The sequence below is a fragment of the Anser cygnoides genome, chromosome 9 (genome assembly GCF_040182565.1).
Source record: "Anser cygnoides isolate HZ-2024a breed goose chromosome 9, Taihu_goose_T2T_genome, whole genome shotgun sequence".
NCBI lineage: Eukaryota > Metazoa > Chordata > Aves > Anseriformes > Anatidae > Anser > Anser cygnoides.
This window is the reverse complement of record NC_089881.1, coordinates 12,775,656-12,794,295: the sequence shown is the minus strand read 5'-3', so window position 1 is coordinate 12,794,295 and position 18,640 is coordinate 12,775,656. Positions and strand designations below refer to the sequence as shown.

At 42.9% G+C, this 18,640-nt stretch overlaps 1 protein-coding gene and 1 long non-coding RNA gene across 5 annotated transcripts in view; one reads left to right on the top strand and one right to left on the bottom strand.

Annotated features, from left to right (window-relative positions):
- Positions 1–18,640, bottom strand: part of LOC106039174 (uncharacterized) — a 67,707-nt gene that overhangs the window by 23,839 nt on the left and 25,228 nt on the right. The window contains exon 4 of one of the 2 annotated variants that reach the window (XR_007168453.2): positions 14,768–14,901. The exons of the other annotated variant lie outside the window; for it this stretch is intronic. This is a non-coding gene — a long non-coding RNA (uncharacterized lncRNA). Of the gene's footprint in view, positions 1–14,767; positions 14,902–18,640 lie in introns of those variants that run through there. 2 annotated transcript variants of the gene reach the window in all.
- The window catches only part of AMER3 (APC membrane recruitment protein 3), a 37,328-nt gene continuing 23,672 nt past the window's right edge, over positions 4,985–18,640 (top strand). For 2 of the 3 annotated variants that reach the window (XM_048077165.2, XM_048077164.2), the window contains exons 1-2: positions 4,985–5,327; positions 11,894–14,914. In XM_048077165.2, the coding sequence (XP_047933122.2) occupies positions 11,915–14,896 (2,982 nt within the window). In that variant the 5' untranslated portion in view covers positions 4,985–5,327; positions 11,894–11,914 and the 3' untranslated portion in view covers positions 14,897–14,914. Of the gene's footprint in view, positions 5,328–11,893; positions 14,915–15,193; positions 17,529–18,640 lie in introns of those variants that run through there. The other variant, XM_048077166.2, reaches the window with a different exon arrangement.

Sequence of the window (18,640 nt, the reverse complement as noted above, 5' to 3'; positions counted from 1 at the left end):
ATTTCTCTCTGACATATTAATTACCACCACCAGTACAAATCCAACACACAGATCTCTTTCCAAAATGTATGTTTGATCAAGTAATCAACCATAAGCTTTTGTAACTGCATTATTACCAGCTGTACTGCTGGTGATTTCAAAGGCTTCATTTTCCATCTATCTTTCAAATTTTCTTTTGTTTGCTTGTTGTTAAACACTGATTGGCAGACACGTGGGACTGCATGTAAAGCAGAGGTCTCCTTGTAGCAATTAGCATCTGTAGTGCTCGTTTTCCTTGAGGTCCCACCAACTATACATTCAGCCCAGAGGTTTCTTCTTTCAGGACAGACATTGTGATTTGCCTTATGGCCCCCATACTACCCATGAGGACTCATTTGCAAGATCTGTGAAAAGAGCAGTATCTGCAGTGTGACCAAGCCAGAGTCTCTGTGCAACACGATTTATTTTTTTCACAGATACAAAATAAAAGCCTACAGACAATGAAATGCAGAAATGGGAGCAGCAGCCTGTGTCACTCACTGTTCAGTATCCCCATCTGTGCACGCAGATCTCAGCCTGCTGTGCTTCTGCGCTTAGCCTCAGAAACTTTATGTAATGGCTCATTTCTTTCTTATCGCGGCCTTTTTGGTTCTCGCCCTCCTTTGATCCCAGCTTCAGCCTTTGAAAGACGATTCCATTAGAGCCACTGAAACAGTTTCTCCCTTACTGACAGCCTGTTTGTCATTTGAAGCTGTGTATCTATGTCTACTTCATCCGTATCTTTGTTTTTGGTTTCCTGATTGAGTATTTAACAAAGCCTTCAGCGCACTTAATTATATGTGCCCTGGCAAAGAGCAATACAAAATCAAGCAGGGAAACCAAGTCCCACAAAACAGTCATTAAAAATTTCCTATAATCTTCCCTCAAGTCATCACACCAGCATCTTCCCCAACAGAAAATTTTGCTTATACGTTTTACTGGGATGCCTGTGGAACAGTGCATTTTGCCATCCCCCATGCTCTATGCTGAATGATTATTTTGCATTTGAGACAGCAAGTGTCTATTAATGTCAGTAGCAGATCAATAAAACAGAGCTATTTTTGCCTCATCTAGACAGATATCTATGATACAAAGGCATATCTGGAATGGAGAAACTTTTGAATATGTGCATTGGATATTTGTATTTAAACATTTCTGTAGTCAGGTCCTCGAGGTGTTATGCCCCTCCTAGGTGTTGTTTCTGTTCTCTAGAGCCTTGGCATTCTTCATGGTTTGGTGAAACAACTCTTCTGGAGCAGTTCTCTACTGCATTTAATGCAATTAATTTTTCTTATACTGACTGTATAAGTAAGCATTTATTTCCTGAGAGCTTTTTGTTTAAAGCAAAAAGTTTAATGGCAGCCACTATTTTAACATGAGCAGCTGGTGAAGTGTCCTCCTCCTTTCCCCCCCCCCCCCCCCCCTCAAAATCCCCTTTCATTCTCCTTTAAGGCAATAAGCAGTTTGCAGTCAGTCATCCACAGTGCCCAGAACGGCAACACTGAGAACGTGAGCAGTCCCACCTGGAGGCACTCAGCACTCCTTTGCATCTTCACTGGTGTCCTTGCTGGCGCTCCAAGGGCTGTCAGGCTGGCACGAAGGCCGAGCTCTTTAGTACTGATACTGAAAGAGGCTCTCACAACCCTACCTGCTCCATCTCATCCTCTTGGCAGCAATTATGGCAACAACACTGCCTCACAGGAAAGACAGACAGGAGATGGTGAGGTGGAATACACTTGCAGAAAGCTGTGAATAAAAATGCTTCTATTTTCTTGTTAAGTATTGATGTTACTAATAACAATCCTAAATTTTGCAGCAGACACTGGTTCACCAAATAACTGAGAAGAGAGTAGCAAGTAATGTAAGCCATGGAAAACAGTCAGATAAGTTGCAAAGATTGTTTGCTTCAACCTATGAGAGTCTTCTGCCAATGAACTGGAGAGAAAAACCTACATAGCCCATTACCAATTCTCTACAACACGCTAAACTAATAAATACTGATAGGAGTACATGAATAATTAAATTTAAGCTGATGTTAGCAGAAAATTCAACTAGATTTTTCACTGGCTCACTGGCAGGAAAAAGCCTGGGTCAAATTCATTCTGAAGTAATTCACTGGAAACAAGTACAGCTGTCCAGCAAACAACTTTTTCTGAGTCTCTGCAGGTTTAAAGAATCAGTTACATTCTTTCATGAGAGAAGATTCTAAAATAGAATAATTTGCTTTTTGTGAGTTTCTCATGCTAATAGTTGTCCTCAATCACTTGATGCAACCATTTGCTGCCCACACAGAGGAGATGCGGGTCTCCAAGCTCCGGCAGCCTGAGCTTGCTTCAGCTAAAGACTCCCTCGTTGTCTTTCCATACCTGCCCTCATGTGGATTTTCCTCCTCCTTTCCCCAGTCCTCCTCATTGGATACCAGGGATCTCTGCTGCCCTCCTGCCATGCCAGGGACTGTATGCTCCTTGGTCCCTCTTCTCTCAAGGGCCCTTTTCTTACTCCTTGTGCCAAAGGCTGCGTGCTTCTGCTGAACAGATGGCAGTTGTTCCACATGCCCCTCATCTGCAGTTTTCTGATTTCCCGTCTCTTTTATTCCCAACATGTTCAAAACAATTCTGAACAGACTGAATTAATCAGAGAGGATTAGATTCTCCAAGAAATAACCTTTTGAACCAAGGTGATCAATAACCACAGTGAAAGAGCCTGAAATGAAGTGACAGCAGAAAGGCATAGTCATGGAACTATAAGTTGAGAACTATTTAGGAAGAAAAAAAGCTCCATTGCAATATAAAAAGGCTACCATGGCTCAACTGCCAGTCAATGCACTGCATATTTACTGACACATGCAATGAGATTGTGATTTAGGCTTTTTAATGCTAAGGCTACGGACTGCTAAGGCCATGGACGGCTAAGGCCATGGACAGATATCGCTACATATGGCAACAGCGATGGATTAAGCCATTTCCATTGCAGAAGGCAAATAAACAGTTCCAGAAGATGGAAATGTTGTCCAGGGGGACATCGTAAAATATACAAACATCCTAAGATATGGAGTTCTTTCATCACGGGAGCTGCTTTACCTGAGTCACCATGAACAGATTTGGGTGTCTGATCCATGTCTAGAGTGATCTCCTCTAAGAGGCCCAGCAAAGTGGCAGCAGGTACTATTTGTTAGAAGCAGGGACATCTATACAAGAGCTATCCCAGTCTCTGAGGAGCAGTGATACACTGTCCTACAGCCAGCAGGTCCAGGACGTACCTGAAATGCAACTGGGTTGTTTCTGGGAGTTTCTCCCTGGCCAGACTCTCTTCTCTAGATACTTAAGGCTTGTCTTACTGAGCTTGAACTGAATATAAATTAGACCTCACCTGCAATTGTAAGTGCTCGCTGTTGTCTATCTCCCTCTCCATGTGGCATATTTAGGTATACCTTTTCTGATGCACCTTTAACTTGAGTGACTACACTTCAGAGTTCAGAAACTCAGCTCAGAAATAATGTGCATGCATAATTTTCAGGTCAAAATTCTAAAACTATGGTTTTAGGTTTGCTTGGACAATGATTGCTCTTAATTTTCTTGCCAGAGCTACTAGGATTCACCCACTACTTTTTCCCTCCTCCCTCCAGTCTTCTGGTGAACTCACTCAAGGACTTTCTACTTTCTGCAAGTTGGACTGACCCTGGGGCATTTTCCAAGATGTAACTTTCCAGCCTCTACCATCACTTGAGGCTTCCTGATGGGCATTCAGAGCAGGAGCACTCTGATCTGCCTCCTTTAATGTTCACTGGCTGACTTTTTAGCTTCGGAGGCTTAAACAGGACAAAATTTTAAGCTCCTTCCTTTCCCTGTCTCCAAAATTCAGCTAAAGCACACTGTAGAAACAGAAGATGAGTGTTGCCAGCATTATTCTTGTCCTAAAATCCAAAACACAGCATCGTACCAGCTACTAAGAAGAAAACTGAATCTATCCCAGCCAAAACCAGGAGAACAGGTAACAGGTTAAGTAATGCTTTTGTCCCCTTTCTGCTGTCATATGGGAGACAGAAGAGATCAGCTATGAATGATGCACCCTCTCCAGTTTCTAAGGGAATACTCACCTTCGGTTCTTAGGGAGATGGAGGATTTGCTAAATACCTGCCCAGATTAGGCTTGTCTGAACTTGCTCTGTTTCACTCAGTCACCTGAGAGCTGCCCAGTCATTACCAACAGTGATGCCAGCCCCTCTATTGGGTGGGTATGCTGCCCATGGGTACACCAGTCTGTACACAAACTACTGCAGGATCCTAGAGCACAGCTCTGAAACTCCAGCTCAAAGGAGAGCTACTGCAGTGGATTAAGCCACTGCTTCATAACATATACTTTTGCTTTTAAGAGGCTGTCTATCACATCCCTAGAAGACGTGTTTTAACAAACAGGAAGGAGAAGGCAAGGGATTTGAAGAGAGTTAATTGGGAGGGACAATCAAGATGTGATCAGGTTGGAAGCCCTTCATGGAGAGAGAGCTGGGGCAAGGATGACAGCATTACACTTTTGTGAAATTAAAGCTGTGGTGTTTGTGATGACATCATTCTTTGTTACGGAGATGAATTTATTGTCATCACATCACTGCACACTCAAGCAGAAGTTAGACTGTAAGGAGAACTTGATAAATGATGGTCAGCAAAGGCACTATGAGGCTAACACCAGGAATTTTAGCTTTGGGCAGCTGAGATACTTATTCTCTCCCCTTATGCCACTTTGCTCCCACATAAAATCCCCTTTGACTTCAGCATTAACAAAAGCCTTACTAACCACTTCTTCAAAGTGTGGCACAGTCCAATAATCTGCATCTCACTCACCTAGAAACACGTTATGACTGCTTTTCCTGAATTCTATCAGAAAGAAAAATCTTTGTGAGAAATGAAATTAATTTGGATGTATTCCTCCCCATTTAATAAGCTGTCATATAGAGAGGAACCAAAACGCTGGCTCAGAACTCCCGGGCTTATCTTCTGGGTTTTTATTCCTTAACAAAGGAGGCATTTCTGTGACACCAAGCAGATGGCTGAAATAAGCATCTTTCCTAAATCAAGCTACATGTGGAAGCCTAGCATCTATGTAAGGTATGAAAAAGCTGCAAGCAGGAGGAATGAGGGGGTGGGGATGAAGGAAGAAGGAGGAGGAAAAGACGGGGGGGTGGAGAGTAACACTGGAGAGCAGCAGTGATCCAGCCCCTCTGAATCTGAAAAGCATCACCGGAGCCTTTGGATAAAGACCAGCTTCAGTAGCAAAGCTAGGAGGGAGAGGATTTCTGCTCAGTGATAAAACATGGTGAGTAGGATTTTTGTGATCTGCCTTGTTTTTTGCTCTGGTGCAATGGCACTTCCTTTGCTCTGACAGACTCCAAGGGACTATTATTTGGGGATGACTGCTTGATTTTGAAGCATCACTTTTTAATTATTTTTCCATACATCTGACAAGTGTATGCCTGTGTTTATATAAATGCACACCTCCTTTTCAAGCAATAAATTGCTGAAAATGGCCAAAGCTGACAGGGTTAACACTTTGCTGTCTGGTACAACAGGCTGCTGGCCAGGGCAAGTAAAGATGCTCTGTTTCTCTTTCAGGTACACAGCAGAAATTTCTGCTCAGCTGCCTTCTCCTAGCAATAGGCTGATGATTCAATAGCTCCCTGTGCAGGAGTTTATGGTGCCTTTTATATGGTGTGTTTAAGAATGTTTTGAGCAGTTACATTTCTTTCAGCCTCAGGTGCAGAAGAAAACTGAAAGAGAGGTGCTGAGGTTTTGTCAGAGAAGGAGCCTCTTTTTGTCATGGTCTCACCCTCCTTCTGCATGCCTCACACTGGGCTGGGGAGCCAGTGGGTGCTGTTGTTCCCCCAGGGATCCCTCCTGTCAGCACACAGCAGGATACTATGTTGGGAGTAGAAATGTGGTTAATTTTACTATGCAAAAGCCTGAGCTTTACAGAACAGTTGGCAGGGCTTAAAAGAAGGTTCAGACTTCCCTACAGTACATAGCTAATAAGATTAAGCGTTTAACTACACATCCTTCTGGTATTCTGCTGGGGAATATAAGATTTTACTTTGTGTGCTCAGTGGAATTAAGATTTAAGAAAAAAAAAAAAAGCCAATGTGCTTTTTCCTGGTTCTTGTGAGAAAGCCACCGCCTGACCTAAATGTATATGCAAATAATTAGGCATCCTGGGTTACTCTAGAGAGACAAATGATTAAGAAGAATGATAAGATACAGCCAGAAACAATGATGAAAGGAGTACTCCTAACAAGAAGCATGATCTCAGTTCAGGTTTGTGTGTCACACAGGTTTCTTTCAAAATAAACATTCTTCTGCATTGTGAATCAAGCCTCTCCTGATTACATCCTCCATCCCTTCCACCCCGGTTCCACCCTGTTCTTCTCTGTTATCTGATGGAGATGAGATACTACCAAGAGTAATCAGTTCAAGTGAGAAGATGAACACTGCTTTAAAATCCTCTTTGGTTTTCACCATAGGAACTGTTATGCTTATTTGCTCACTAGAAACAGTGTACAATGACTGCAGACAGGATATCACCACCCACCAGCAAGCATTGTATTGATTTATAATTAAAAATGCAATTAACAGAATGGAATGTATGCTTATTATTTTTAGTAAGTATTTCCATTATTAACATTCATCTTCTGAGCTAGAGCTAAGGTTTTTAAACAGTAAATAAATGATCTTATTCCAAAAATAAGCCCCGCTTTACTGGGAACACAAGCTCTTCTTCATGCATTGCTAATTGATTGGATCCTAAGCATTAAAAATGAGTATCATCCATGAACCAACTGTAAAGGTGGCTGTGGTTTTCAGCTCCCCAGGCTTATTTGTTTATGCATTTTAGGACTTCCAACTGGTGCCCAGCAAAAATCCTCTTGAGATTAACTAGCCATAGGAAGTGAGAGCCTGCCAGAGCGCTCAGCTCTTTTCCCTCTCCCTTTGCACAATATGTCAAGAAATATTCTAAAATAAATTTCATTTTTAAGTGCACCCATTTCAACCATAATACATATCCAAATGCCTAAACCAGATAAATGTTGCCAGGAAATTTAATTATGCTACCATTTTCATTTGGAAAGCAGGAGTAACCTTTTCAGAGGTAACTGATACTCAGGATCTTCAGTCTCATTGATATGAAGCCACTTGTGAAAAAGGGATTTTGGAGTCATTCCAAACTTTTATCATAAAACACAAAAGCAGTGCAAATACAGTTTTCCCCATCTTTTAAAATTAAACAGCAACAACAACAACAACAAACTAGAGGAGTATGCAGGGTTTATCAAATCTATTTAATAAAAGGAAAATGCTTGGAGGGAGGTGAAATTAGACCCCAAGTGGAAAGCAGAATTCTGCTCAGCAAGGCAGTGAGGCATCACCTCCACAACTTGCCAGTTTTTATGAATCAACTACACGTAAAAAAGTGGAAAGGGCACTCCTATCTACTCTGAAAAACATCATCTGTATTCTGAATTTTGCTAACTTCTAGTCTCCAAGAGAGACAATTATATATAAATTACACATCAAACAAGCAAGTGAGAGTGTCCAAGGCAGGCAGCTGATAAGATTTTAGAATAAATGAACCTTAATTATACTTTTCCCTGCTTAAAGCAAAAGTAATTTTGAGCCAAACTTACTGAAGCCAGAAAGTTCATCTAAATTTCCTTTTCATAATCCTATTATTTCTATCTGTGCACTCAATGAAGCAAATATTCCTAATTTCCCATTAGGCTGATCTTCCTCGAATTACATCCAAGAGGACTGGTATTTTAGGTACTGACACATTAAAGCACAATCTGGTTTACCATTTCTTAGAAGACAACTTAACCTAACCTTTCCATTGACAGATAAGCTGTTAGTGTCTAAGATAATAACTTGGACACCAGCCCAAAAGTCAAAAACAGTCTTCCCCCATTCCTCCAGAGAGGGGGGATTTCAGCAAATTCCCATGTCTCAGCCTGGCTGAAGGCTTAGGGGTCCACGGACAGAGGCAAATGTGGCCCATCTCTCCTCCACTCTCCATGCCGGAGGTAATATTCAGACAGTTTGAATCCTGCCCCCACCCATCTTCCTCCTGCTTCGTAATGAATCTCCAGACCAGGCATACCACACTCCTCTCTAGTCTGCTCGTCTGTTGACCTGCACTGCAGTTGAATTTAGGCCATCTGAAGATGGGTCATATTAACCAGAACACTTATCTAATTCAGTCTAGTCCTTATAACCAGGACTATTTGCAATTTCTTTGACTGCCCTAAAAACAAGTCTCCTCAGCCCACACACGTGTTTACCTCCTCATTCTAAAACTTAATTCACTGTTAGGTGCATCACAGACACAGTAAAACCCTTCTGTGTTTATGAGAAGGCTGTCAGACACCCTGCACAGATGGTATACATTTGAGCACAAAGTATCTGCATGTTGCGAGCAAAGTTATCCAAATTTAAAGAAAATCCTTTTTTCCATATAAGCCCAACATTCAGATCTAATTGCATGCTTAGAAACTTGTATCCCAAAGGTGAGCAGCTAATATGACCAAGACAGACAGAAGTACAGGTTATGGTAGATTGGAAGCCTCAGCACTGCTGTACCTAACACCATTGCAAATGACAATTAATCTGCAGCCCAATAGAAGATTCAAGGATGCCTTCTATCTAAATACGTGTTCCATAAGTAATTATGTGCATGTAATTCCATGGAAAAGAGACCAAGAACCACTAATGAAGAAAACATCCAGAGTGTGTTGAAAACTGAACAAACCAGCCTTCGTAAACTGACCGCTGGTTTCCACAGGTTTCTGTTCTTTGTAGGGATTTTTAATTGCAAAATAAATTTCTATTGCAAAGGTGGAAATCAGTCCCTCATATACTCTTGATCCCTGTGGAAGAAGAGAGATAATGCAAGTTACTTCAAAGAGGAGAATAATTAAAAAGGAACATAGGCAATACTGTGGCTGAGTGCACATGTCAAGAAGTCCCAGAGATGTACCACCTTTAAATGCCCAGAATCATTTTTCATAGAATTTTGATTAGCTTTATATAACCACTGGAGGGTAACTTTTCTTTGCGCTGATTCTAACTTCACTGGTACAACTTCTGGGGTTACAATTTGCATCCCTATAGACAGAAAAAAAATATGTGTTGTGGTATAGCCCATTACAGTTAAAAGTGCTAAAAGCATTAATAAACATAGGAATAGAGTGGCAATGCATAAATATTTTTGTTCTATATTTGAAAAGAAGCAAATCAATAATTTATGTCATGAGGCTGCAGAGAAACTCATAGTAGGGGAAGTTGCAAAACAACACCTGGGGTGAATACTTAAAAAATCTGCAGGTTCTGGTAGTTTGCACTCCTTTCTTGGAGCTCATTTTTAACATTTTAATGGGGAAGATTCCCAAAGTTGTACCAGTGTTCAAATAGAGTAAGAACGATGACACAATGAACTAAATACTAATCTGGCATGAATCCCGGGGGAAATGAGAAAAAGAATACATGGAATTAAATAGAGACATTAAACAATCATAGTGCAAAGATGATGATTAAATGCATAGAAGATCATTTAACAATATATATACTTTTCTCATCAGAGGAAACTGTAAATTAAACCCCAAAACCTCTCAAAAATGTTTGCCTTTCTGCCTTATGACTTTCTGACTAAAAACTGATGCCATGCGATAGTGAAGGATGGCTCTGTCAGAATCCCTGGCAGCGCAGGCATACTATATGTATTCTCAGTACAGACGTTATTCAGGACATTTGGGATTTCATGTTACAACTGCCCACCTAATCTATAAAAAAGGAAAGAAAAACACGACTTGAAGTTTCCACACCCAGCTACCAAACCAGTAGTCCACTGTTTCTCTTATCAAGGAGATATAATCCAGACCAAAGTTTTCTTTTCTCAAAAGATTATTGACCAACATACTGAATTCTTTGCTTTAACAACTGTCGTACTTGACAATAAAACAAAACCACCTCTAAAAAGCCTTTTAAGACAGCAACGAAGTATTTATTCCCAAATATGCAATTTCCTACAAAAATTACCCTTGCTTAATACTCAGAATGGGTAGAAACAGCTGTAGGACACTTAAAGAGCCCTTCTGAGTATAACATTGCTATAATGCTGGCATTTGACAAGTCACAGGCCTCTAACGAACTTCTCAGCAGCAGGACTTCCCACAGGAACACAGTACCTGCTTCTACCGTTGCAAGAAACTGAAATGTCGGACATTTTATTTCTGGGTTATTATTAATTGGCCTTGTGTCGGCTGTTTCTGGTTATTTTCACAACTCTGTTGGAGTTCTGTGCACTGAATTTCTTCTCAATTGCACCTTGCTTTTCAGACAAGGAGTGTAATCGTGTCCCAGTGACCTATTTCTAAATATGCAAACCAGGTTTTCTGCAGCACCAGTGAACTCCAGCTAACTGACAGCGTAGTAAAATGTTTACCGGCTTTCATTAAGAATGCTCTGCAATCCTCACATGCAGCCCCAAATGCAAGTAAATATGCCAACATCCCAATCATACTGACAGACCCCCCATTACACCACCCACCACATTTTCCATAGCATTCATGCTCTTGATGTAGAATATTCCCACCCTACCCTTGTATTTCCTACCTGTTGTCACTGACCTACATTTAGTTGTAAATATCGCTGATTGCCTGCCAGTTTGCAGTTTGGATGAGAAGTCGGCTGTTACTCATCGGCCTGTTGGAGAAGTGCTGGGGGGAACAGAGCTGGCAGATACACAGACCTGTATCTTGTGAGGTGTTGGTCACAGTATCGCTATTCCCAGCAAACCCTGGCAACTGGTAAGCCTCTGGAGGCTACAGACAGCTGCTAAAGATCAAGGAAGCCTAAAGACAGCTTTAACTTTTACTTTAGGAGTATGCAAAAGCTTGTCTTGGTGCTGAATTTAAAAATTCCCTTGCTTACTTCATACTGGGTCCAAGGATCTTATATGAGATTTTTCTGTCGTGAGTATGAGCAATTTTCATTTCATCAGAGCTGATACACGTGGTTTGTCCAGGAGTGATAGGTATAGCACTGTTTTGTTTGTGCGCATTTCAGAGTTCAAGGCTTTAGGCAGTTTTAGTTATGTCTAAACAATTTAAAACAAGATAAATCTTTGATTGAGGTTTCATTAAGGAAAGTTCCAAGCAGACTCTTTCAAGAACGGGACTTAGAATTTTTGTTCTGCTTCCCATCCAGTAAAAAATGGTTTCTCTAAAATCTTTCAGGAAGTATTTGTTGTTATTGTCTTACTCACAATTCAAATTGACTTAAGGCAGGAAAGAATCAGTTGTCTCTATGAAATAACTGCTGCAAAATGGAAAGGTCACAGCTAGCATAATTAATAATTAGATGTATGAAAACATGAAACAGGTTCAATATTGCACCATATAGGCAGAGACCAAACTTCATATGGATACAAGTAACACAGTAAGTTTAGAAAAAGCTAAGCAATGCACAATGCAGATTCACCTTGCCAATGCCCACAGTCCTAATCCTAAATCCAAATACCCCTTCTTTCTAATGAATAAAATGTTCTTGGGGCCTCACCTCCCAACACACAACGTTCTGTCTTCTCCCTGTGGGATCTTCCTGCCTCTGCAAACTCAACTTCTCTTTCACTTGCTCTATTTCTCATGCAATACAAGTGATGGGAATTTCAGACAGCAAACAAAAACGATTATATAATGCTATAATGCTTAATATCTGCTCCTCTATTCCCCAGTTACAGTTGAGCACCTGTTCCAGCTGGTCTCTTCAGAGACTTTTAGCTGACTGCTCAGTGCCAGCCATCAACCTAAAAGTACTCTTGTTCTGCTGATTCCTTTACAGAAACAGATGTGAGGAAACAGCATGGAGCTCAAGAGAGGAAAAACTTTCATCAAATCCAGTGTGCAACACGAGAAAGTGCTACCAGAGCACACAGCTTCTACAAACAAAAATGATATAGGAAAAGAAAAAAAGGCAGCCCTGGAGGGAAACCAAAGTGCAGCTGAAGTCCAGCTGGCATACCTGGCCACACACAAGAACTACAGATTTTCCACCAGAGCAGCAAGGAATGGCGCTGGTGACAACAGCCTGGAAAAATCATCTGGGTCCTCCTACAAACTTGTAAGGAAGAGTAAAACCCATGACTGTGTTAGTGAAGCAGATAAAACAGAGCAGTGCAGCCCCAGCAATAGGGCTTGTGAGGAAGGTTTTTCTGGAAAGGGGAAGGGGCGACTCGTCAATAGCATCAGCTTTTCAGGGATGTCCAGTTCCAGCAGTAAGAAAGAGTGTGTAGTAAGCCCCAGCCAGTCTGCCTGCAGCAGTCAGATGATTGATTACAGGAACTTTGTGCCACAGATGCCTTTTGTACCAGCTGTTGCAAAAACCATCCCCAGGAAGAGGATATCCCTCAAGAGATCAAAGAAAGGGCTCAGAGATATATTTCATATTAAAAAAAATAAACCGGAGAGCCTCGCATTCATGGTTGAGAAGGACAAGAACCTATCCTCTCCAGGCTGCAAGAGTGAGTTGCCTGGGCGTCTCGCAAAGTACCTTTTCAAAACTGGAGAACCATTTGCAGCCGACTGCTTGTCACAAGACTGCTCAGACAGTGAACTGCAGTCTGACTCTTCCTATGACTGCTGCAACCCTCTGTGTGAAGATGTTGCATCACTGAAGAGCTTTGACTCCCTCACTGGCTGTGGGGAAATCTTTGCTGATGAGAGCTCTGCTCACCTGGAGCTGGAGAACAGCAAAGAAGTTCTGGTGAGACGAAGCAAGCACAAAGACAGCCCCATCATGGGCTCCTTCCAAGGGGGTGTGGAGCAGCTGGCCTCTCCGGGCCAGAATGAGGCCATTGAATTTGGGAAGTTTTGGGACAACATTAACAGATCAGTGAGGCTACATCAGAGCACACTGTTTGACAAGAAGTTACTGACAATGCCTGGTTCTGACATGGGACAGGCTGAAAGCCAAGCTGCTGCATCTGCGACAGACCCCCAGATGTCACCTGATAAAGATGGTGACAATTCCAAAGAGAGCTCCACAGAAACAGGAACACCAAAAAGTGACAACCAGGAATCCATATCCACGAGTGATGAAGGCTACTATGATTCATTCTCTCCTGGACAAGACGACGAAATGAAGGAAGCTCAGACCCCTGGAGTCCCAGGCAGATTTCCAAGAGACAGCTACAGTGGAGATGCCCTTTATGAGCTCTTCTATGACTCAAATGAAGTCAAAATAAACCCAGTCCTAGATGATGACTTGTGTACATCTGAAAGCATTTCAGAACAAGCCATTGAAATCCCTTTGTCCATCTACAGCTTTCATGTTGGAGCTGAGGAAAACACGGCTTCCCAACCAGCTGTAGACATCATTAGCCAGGGTTTTTTCCACAGCACATGGAAAGGCAAAGAATGTTTGCTAAAGCTCTGTGATACTGAGCTTTCACTAACCATGGGGATAATAAACTGGCTGCGAAAACACTCAGGGCTTGTTTCCTCCCCAGACTCTCTTCAGAGCCCTCAGTCACAGCCAGAAAAGGGTAATCATTCACCAATCCCTCCCGGCCCCGGTCCCGAGCACAACGTGAGCACAGCACAGCAGGAGAAACAAAGCAAGGAAGATACATTTAACCGAAGGGTGTCTTTGGACAAAAGTAAAGATGCAACCCAGGCCTCTTCAGTAAATGTTGCTGAAAGAGACTCTTGCACTAATACATCTAATCTGGATTTCCAAGGAAGGGAAGGTAGTCACCATGAGCATTCATCTACAGTGCCTGGGACTGCGGAAACCACTGCTGCATCAAATTATGCACCACAATCACAGGCAAATGGAGACAATCTGCAGACATCTTCAACTGAGAAGGCGACAATTTCAGAAGGATACGAGACATCTGAAGATAGAATTCTGCTGGCAGAGAACTTGAACAGACAGAGTGGCTCACAGAGCTCTGAAAGCCCTTTGTTAAATGATAATCATGAAGTAGAATCATGTTACTCCTATAAGACTGCTGCGACCTCACCTCTGGATACCCTTGAGAGGGAGGACAGAAATAAACCAATGTATCACTCTCTGTCTGTTTGCTGTGACAAACCACCGCAGCCTCTTACTCTCAGAGGCTTCCAGAGCTACATCAGCCCCACACCAAGGGACAGCAGCACTAACATAGTGCAGCTCTTAGAGCGATGCGTAACACAAGTGGCATCACTAAAACTCAGCTATGAAAACAAGCACCTGGAAGACAAATATATCGGGAATGAAATGAACAATATCATTTGTAAGATGTCTCAGTACAAAAACAAGCTACTGTTGCAAAATGAATGCAATTGTGTTGCTCAAAAGCCAGAATACTCCAGTATTGCTTGCACAAACCAATACAATTATGAAACAAGTTTCCAAGCCAGCAGTCTATATCATTTGAAACAAAATGGGGAGCAAATTTGCTCCAAGGACCAGAAAGGCAGAGCAAAAATCCTAGATGAAGTTGCTAGAGACAAGATCAGTTTTGAATATGCCCAGCTAAATAATCAAGCGTTCTCCTATTTACAAGACTTCACATTTGCAAGCGATTCTGCTCCCGCTACAATGCTCAGCAGGCCAACATTTTTACCTCTCTTTAACTCTCTCTGCTTAGACATACCTGCTACTGTTTCTTCAGCTCCGTATGGCACTGCCATCCCTCCAGCTGAGTCACTGCAGCCCAAGGAGGCCGAGCAGGGCAGCCCAGGGCCCTGGCATTATGCAGAGTCCCCTTGCAGAGGCCTGTCGGGGGTGACAGCTCTGTCCCCTCACCCAGAGGCAGCAGCCCCGGACACAGGAGTGGTGGGGAGGAACCAGCAATAACACACCTGTGTAGAGAAGGTGAGTGCTTATGGGAAGTCTGAAAATAAACGTGAAATGTGAATGTCAAACATATAATACACAATAAATGTGAAAAAATAAATGTCATGTTAATGTGGTTGGTAAGAGTGATCAGAATGTCAGTTACACAGTTCTCCATACCAGAGGCCAGGTACAGAAGGTATCACATTCACTGAATCTTATGAATGTCATGCAAAGGCTGAAGCCCAATCTTCCTCCTCAGTGCAGCAGATTTTACACAAGTTGAAGCAGGGAAACTTTCTCCTTTTCCTTCTCCAGGATCTGCCGTGTTTGGAACAAAACTGGGGATGTGGCTGCCAGGCCACAGACTGCAGAAAGCATTCAGCCTGATCTTCACCACCACGTCATGACATGCTCTTGCTGCATAAAGACAGCTTCAAAATTATGCCCTGCTTCCCCTCCTTGGTGACAACTGGACATCAGACAGCTCTCTGCTGGAGTCCTTATGCATGAGCTCCTGCACAGAGGGGTCACTTGAGAAAGCCAAGCACTGACAGTGTTGTCACAGGCAGTCAGACATACGCTGTCCTGCAGATGTGCGCATACGGTGCACCCTCGGGCACAAGGGAAAGCCCACAACAGTCCTCTGCTGCTGCTGAGTGTACCAAAAGGATGCTCTTCCCACCAGGGTTTCGGGCTGGAAGGCTCTCCTCAGCACGTGCAGCTGGTCTCAGGCCAAGCGGCACTGGGGTGGTGTGGAAGCTGGGGCTAAGACAACCTCATGGTTAGCAAGCACGACTTGACAGGCTGTGCAGGAGAGGGATTACAGGGTCTGTGCTGCACCTCTGGCTTTTGAAAGTCCTTGCACCACACTTTACATAGCAGAGGGACATCCAGCAACTGGTCTCTGACATGGGTTAAGAAACACCTCTGCGGTACAACAGGCAGATCAAGTATACAGCCTCTGTGCTCGTTTGGATTCGTCCATCACAGGAGGCTTTAGGCCAGAGCAGAGCAGACACTATCTATAGTGCTCTAACTCTACTCAAGCTGAGAAATCCTCTGTCCTCCAGCTGCTGATAGGAATCTGTCCTAAGAAGGAAGCCTTTGGATGTGGTGGAAGGTGGAGAAAAGGATGTAGCAAGGGCCAGGACAGAGAAATAAGGAACAGCTCATTATTGAATAGAGGGGCCCAGAGAGCACAGCACTTCCCTGGCTCTTGTTGCTCACAGCACTGTGACTGCTTCCTGGTGATCTCTAAAAGCTTCCCAAGAAGCACAAAAAAAAACAAAACAGTGTTTTTCTCTGTGTGAGCACAAAGCATCCTTACAATTTCGAGTCCTGGGAGGTTCAGCCACCCACTTTGCTATCCACATCTTCATGAAAGTGCCCTTCAACACTAACATGCATCTTCCAGTGCATGGGAGAGGTGTTTTTTAGGGGCGTCTGTGAAGTTAAGAGCCAGAGACTGTCAGTCTTCAATACCCTTTACTAATATATTATCCATTTATAACCTGTTCAGCAGTTTGTGGTCACAGATAGTGTATGCAAGATACCAGTGCTCAGCACAGCTTTTTAGGTTAGAACAGCAGATCAGTGTATGTATTGGCCCACTATTTTCAGTTTGTTGTGAATATTAATCCACAGGGTACTGCTAAGAATATCCCTGCATTTGCAGGCTAGGAATTCACAGAGAGATTCTAATTTTGAGAATTCACTTGCTTACTGGTAGAAATGGAGCATGGAGTCATAGCTGCTGTGACTGTCAAATGTGGCAACTGACTGTGTCCTTGCTCTGGACAAGACACTGTATGGCGAGTAGACATCACGGCACTCGGGGCACTTTCTAATGCATTGTATCAAATGGCAGCTGCTGTCTGTCACCGCCTGTCAGCACTCATACTTGCGGTGTCAGAAATGTGACACAGTTCGTGCCCTATTACCTGTGTCCCAGAGTGATAACTTAGGCTTTTTTTCCAAAAGGGGTCTGCCAATTTTTGATAGAGGTTTTCTAACAGTAAAACAAATGGCATTTTGAACTATAGATGGGATTTGAGTGACTTTGAGAAAAGGTCTCACCTAGAGGAATCATTTTACTACAGGCTTGCTGTTTGTTACAAATTTCTTACAGAAAATGAATTTACATAATAATTAAAATGGCATTTAACATTATTAGAAGAAATGGCTACGGTGACACATATAAACATTGCCATATGACTGAGTTTTCCTACCCAATGTCTTCTTGCCTGCCCACATTAACAGATGGCTTAAAGGTTTGCTGGAAATCTTAGTTTTTTTTGGAATATGGCTCAGGAGCTTTACCTTAACTATGGGGGTGGTGGTGTATGAGGCAAGATACAAACATGGTACCAGCTCTGAATCTATGGAGACAGACATCATCAGGAAACACTCCTACTTCAAGACATGACTGTGTAAACCCCAGGAGCTTATACACAAAGAATGCTCTAAGGTTCACTGCTTTAAAATGACAGACTCGGGAGCTGGGAGAAGTGACAGAGCCAGAGCCAGCTCCCTGCTTTGTCCCTTAAAACAAATGTCGCATGAGCAGCTCCAGTGCAGCCTCTGCTTTTCCCATGGACTCTCATGGTGGGGAAGAAAGTCAACTTTCTTACCATTTATCACAGGCTGAGGAAAAGCTGATGGAAAAAGCCATTGAAGTCTCCAGCTATTGCCACCCATCTCCACATGTCCCCATACATACAGGAACAAGTGAACCCATCCTCTCTGCTGCAACTAGTGTGTGGTGCTTCCCTGAGCCACACCTGGCCTCCTGGGTTTCTCCACCCTGCTAAACATAGATGCACAACTTCAGTGATGAATAGTGCAAGAAGTGGCAGTCCCAGCTCCTCTTCTGTTTCTCTCTTCCCTGTTTTCGACAAAAATTTGCAAATGTCTCATATTTGAGCTCAACAGGAATTTGAACCCTGATAGTAAACAGCACCCTTATATGGGGATACAGAAGGGTTATGTAGGCATTGGAAATTACCAGCTAGTTGTCTTCAAGCAGGAAACTCTTCAGCCTCAACAAGGGACCCCTGTCCTAAAGCAGTGTGTTGGTATCTCTTCTCCTGGCTGTAAAAATCTCTGGATCGGGCATAACAAGCAGACAACGCTGCATGTCACAGCAACTGACACAGGCAGACCAAAGCCCTCTCTGCAGACAGCAGCATTTCAGACCACTGAGCCATTTCTACCACTTAAGGTGGTTTGAACTGCATCTTCCATTGACTGGTAAACGTGGTGGAGTAACAAAAACCACACATGCTCCCACCAATACATGCTCATTTCATTCGAATGCTGAGCGGCCACATTATGCACCAGTTGATGCTTTTGGCTGTGTTTTAGCGATAGCACTAAAAGGAGTGCATTAGAATAAGCTTGCCCTCAGGTCAGAAAAGAATAGATAACTGTCGATCAAAGAGGGGCTGTCATAATATATAGGGCAGCTGTAGATGAAAGAAGACAGTATGGCATATGTGATTGCTGTTATCAAGGAACTGAGATTCAGAAGCTGATAAAATACAGCCCAGACACTGTGAAGTGACACAGGATTGTGTATCTGATCTTTACCAACAGCAGGGCTAGTCGCAGTCTAGGCAATTTCTGTAATGTTTTTTAATTGCCCCCTTGTTCAATTTTATCCCCTTTGTCTGAAATAAGGCTGCATTTCTGCCAGGCAGGTATTTCTCTATCAGCCAGACATAGGAAAGGAAGAGACTGCAGGACTTAAGTTAGACAAAAAGG